We start from the raw sequence: 4,393 nt of genomic DNA, 5'->3' as shown, positions 1-4,393 counted from the left end.
GGGGGGGGGCAACATATCAAGGTAATATTGTTCAGAAATCAAACTGAAATCAATTATTGAAGGACAAAGATGAAAGCACCTGTAGTAGAGAAATCAGTTTCTCCGGACTAGTAAACCCACCTTTTCAAGGAGATTTTTGATGGATTCGTGTAACTATCTCCTGTAATTTCAATAGAGGATATCAATTTTCCTTTCAATCAAATTATTAAAATGAGAGCTCTCAAATCTTTAGTGGAGAGAGGCGGGTTTCTTCTACGCACAAGGGTCGAGAGAAGAGCAGAAGAAATTAACGATGGACAGAGGGTAAAGAGAAGAGGAAACTAGGGCTCAAATATAAAAATTTGAGAATCTCTAATGTTGATTTCCAGGGAAAATAAAACTTGATATTAAAAGAACTGCTAAAATTCTAAAATATGTGGTTTTAGAATACTGTTCTCAGAGTGCAGGTTGTAAAGGCCTGTCGGACTCGGACCAGTGAAACTAGACGGTGCATGATGTTTTAAAATTGTTTAAGATAGAAACTATTGGGATAATTATAATCCCCTTTCCTGATTTTTAAGGTAATTATATTTAGACTCTTTGTGTTTTAATAAATTATATTCAGTATTTTTTAAATTTGCTTCTATCTAATAAATAAATATATTTATTAATTAAATATTATTAAAATTGCTAATATTAACAAAAAAGATCTATATTTACGATAAACTTATTAGTGACTTATTGTAAATCAAATAATTTTTTTTTATAACCTAAGTATCCTCATTTGTCTTCATGCTTTTAATGATGTAAAGAGGTATTTTCACCGTTATAAGAGTAATTTAGTTCAAAAAAATTATTTGACCTGCAATAAGTCAGTAATAAATCAATCGAGGGTTTTAATTCATTTTTTTTTCTTAATGTCAGCAAATTCAATGAATTCTGAGTAATGGATGGACTTATTTGTTAGACGAAAGCCACCGGAGTTAACGGCATTGTCGTCTGGCATGCGCAATGCATCTGATCTGTTGCCACTCGTTGTTGGTTGCTGTCGTTGATTTTGTTATTCAGTCCGTGAGAAGAGAATGCTTGTTGTATTTACGAGTGAAGGTCGTGTCTTCGTCGTCGGTCGTCGCACACCGCCATTAGGGACACGCCAAACCATTGTAGCACATGGACTCGCTGCACGTGCTACCCCCCACATTGATCAAGCGTTGGATTTATTGAATTGTGGACTATTTTTTCATTCTTTAAATTTATGACCTTGTTTTGATTTAATAGGTCATTTAAATTTTCCTCCAGAATTGTTAAACTTGATTTGATTTTTTTTAACCTCCATTTGAAAAAAATTAGCACTGATATAGTGAATTGCATTTTTTGACATATTTTCATAAATTGATGAGTTATGTTGTATTATACTGTTTAGGCGCACTGTAGATCGGACAATAATTGAGGAATTTCTTGCAGATGAGTGTTGAAATGTGTACAAATGTGGTAACTATACAATGCAATGTCGTATGATTATAATTTTTTGGTTTAATGTTGCATTGATTGTGGGTGCATTATTTCGACTATTGCTAGGTCAGTGTGCTAGTGTTGAATTTTTAACCTTTTCTTTGAATGTGTTTTCATTCCCTGCTTTATGTTCATTTGCATTCACATGCCTCACAGTTCCAACAATTGTACATTTGAGAAAATGTCTGAGATGTTACAAATTGCCTATACATATAGCATACATATAGGGCGGTATAAAGAATACTCCATCTAAACTTCAAAATTCAAACACTGGTATTGCTTATTGAGCATTGAGAAAGGGTTGTACTTGGTAACTTGGCAATATATTTGTTGTACGTATCCGAAATCGTGCTGCAGTCGAGGAATCATAGATTGCATTCCACTTTCCGTCTATGTTGTTCTACATTTGAACTATCGTCTTCCTATGTTGACTGAAAAGGGTATTTATTAATCCTTTTAACGCAATGTTTGAAGTCTAGTTAGGTTTTTACACTCTTGTATTTTTTAATTTCAGTAAGTCTGATTTTATGTTGTTTAGTTTCATATACTATATCATGTTACTAAGCACCGTATTTTTTGATTTTTCGCCCTATCACTTACCAAACTCTTGGACTACAGTATACAAAATTGTTAGTTCTGTTAAGTTACTCGTGGGTAGTTGTTGTTTTTCAAGGATTATACGTGTTATATATAATGTAGATGTTATATTTCTGTTAATATTGCTACTACTAACTAATGTCATTCACAAAGTGACAAAAGTTAAATACTTTTCAATGGAGTAAAATTTATTTTAGTACTCCAGTTTTAGTGTTATTGTTAAATTGATAGATTAGTTTTTGTAAATGATATAATTAATACATCAGTTTTTTTATAAATATTAAATTAATACATGAGTTTTTATAAATGCTCCGATTGATACTTGAGTTTTTATTAATGCCCCGATTGATACTAGAGTTTTTAAAATATTTTATAATGACAAAATTAGCCTTTTAATCTAACTTAAATTTTATATATATCCATTTATTTATAGCACAATATAATCCTATAATTAAATAAACTATACTATTATAACACTTTAAATGATAACAATGCATAATAGTAGTAAATTAGTTACATAATTTTTTATATATAGTGAGGGCAAAATCGAATTAACATTATTTTGGTACAAGAACTACCTCATTTTGAAGTTATTGCCATTTATATGCTTAACAATCCTAATAAATACATTTATTCAATTTAAAATTTAAATCTTTTTGATGGGCAATTTTTTTTTTAAAAAAAGTGCTAAAATATATAATCTAACTGTCATTTATTTATCTATACTATATAGAATTAAAAATATATGAATTAGTGTTTTAATTATTTTAGTATGTCAATTTTAATATTTAATTGATTTATTAATTTATTATTAACTTGGCACACCCCATACTCTTCAATGGTTATTCCTTTTTTTAAAAATCATTCATTTTTTATCACTAATTTTTTTTATAAATTTAATATTAACTTATTATTTTATATATACTTTATTCAATAATAGAATTTTATAAATATTTTACCTTAAAATGATATTTTATAAAAGTTGCACATACATAGAGTACGCCACAAATTACTAATTCTATATATCTATACTATCATAAAAGGAAATTTTTTGTCGTACCAATTGTTGAATATCCAAATTACCCTTTATTTTATTTCTTTTTTTTTTAAAAAAATTGATCCAATTAGTAATTTTGATATTTTTTTAATAACTTCATAATTATTTTATTTTCTCATCATCTTAATTTTTTTTATATGTTCGCGAGAACCGTGTATGATGATAACTAGTATAATAGAGAAACATTCTATTGATATCTTCAATTTATTGGTACATTAATTTTTTATATTTAAATTGAATAATTATTGTTAATTTTTTCAAATCATCATGATTTTTAAATAACTATTTTTTGATATTTTTTTTATTTATTTTTATCATATATCTATTTTATGTAACTTTTAATTTAATATAATTTTAAAAACTATTTTATATTACGTATATTATAAAAATTATACACATAGAATTTACGACATATTGGAAGACAACAATCTTTCCTTGTAAGCACTTTTTTTCAACTTAAAAAGTGCTAAAAGGTTGAAAACAACAAAGTTTTAATTCCCAATTACAATACAATTCCAACAGCAGCCAAATATACACACGCACGAACAGACACACACTGCCTCACTAGTCCCTTATCACCTCCACACCCAATATCAGCATCAGCGGGCCCCTTGTAACGCCAACGCCTCGCGAGCCCCGTACGATAGATTTATTCACTTTCGAGATTCTTGGGTTTTTGATAATTCAATTCCAACAATGGCTACAGCATCGGGTACTTGAAATCAAGTTTATTGGCTTTCGGTTTTGATATCTGCAGTTTCAACATGGCTACGGCTTCAGGTACTGTATACGCTTTCCGATTACGATATTTCTCTATTTTGGTTACTACCGGATGAAATCTTATGTTGTTAGATTACCACTAGGTTGATAATAGAAGACAATTTAAAACTCGAAGATTAGGGTTTCTTACTCGTCATGATCACGGTTATCCCTTTGTAATTCAAGATTTATTGAGACAATGGAATTGCACAACTCTTACGATTCCAGTTTTCTTAATTTTTTCATCGTATTATTGTTTTTGGGTTGTAATTTATGGACTATCAATCTTGAACTTTTTGTCGGTTGGGAATGCAGTCTCCTTCAAATCAAGGGAAGATCACAGGAAACAGCTTGAATTGGAAGAGGCGCGTAAGGCAGGGCTTGCACCTGCCGAAGTGGATGAGGATGGAAAAGAAATCAACCCTCACATTCCACAGTATATGTCTTCGGCGCCTTGGAATAGTTAATGGTTCAAATTTGTCGGCTGAA

The 4,393-nt window shown here is 29.7% G+C and overlaps 1 protein-coding gene and 1 long non-coding RNA gene across 2 annotated transcripts in view; one reads left to right on the top strand and one right to left on the bottom strand.

The window, feature by feature from the left end:
• The window catches only part of LOC110012149, a 1,049-nt gene extending 602 nt beyond the window's left edge, over window positions 1-447 (bottom strand). The window contains exon 1 of the long non-coding RNA XR_002287295.1: window positions 80-447. This is a non-coding gene — a long non-coding RNA (uncharacterized LOC110012149). The remainder of the gene's footprint in view (window positions 1-79) is intronic.
• Window positions 3,656-4,393, top strand: part of LOC105165850 (pre-mRNA-splicing factor SLU7-A-like) — an 8,092-nt gene continuing 7,354 nt past the window's right edge. Inside the window, exons 1-2 of the mRNA XM_011085012.2 lie at window positions 3,656-3,925; window positions 4,220-4,366. Coding sequence (XP_011083314.1) covers window positions 3,910-3,925; window positions 4,220-4,366 — 163 coding nt within the window. The 5' untranslated portion in view covers window positions 3,656-3,909. The remainder of the gene's footprint in view (window positions 3,926-4,219; window positions 4,367-4,393) is intronic.

Source organism: Sesamum indicum, linkage group LG6 (assembly GCF_000512975.1).
Source record: "Sesamum indicum cultivar Zhongzhi No. 13 linkage group LG6, S_indicum_v1.0, whole genome shotgun sequence".
In the NCBI taxonomy this organism is placed as follows: Eukaryota; Viridiplantae; Streptophyta; class Magnoliopsida; order Lamiales; family Pedaliaceae; genus Sesamum; species Sesamum indicum.
Note: the sequence above shows the minus strand (reverse complement) of the source record. Positions and strands in the feature narration are given on the sequence as shown.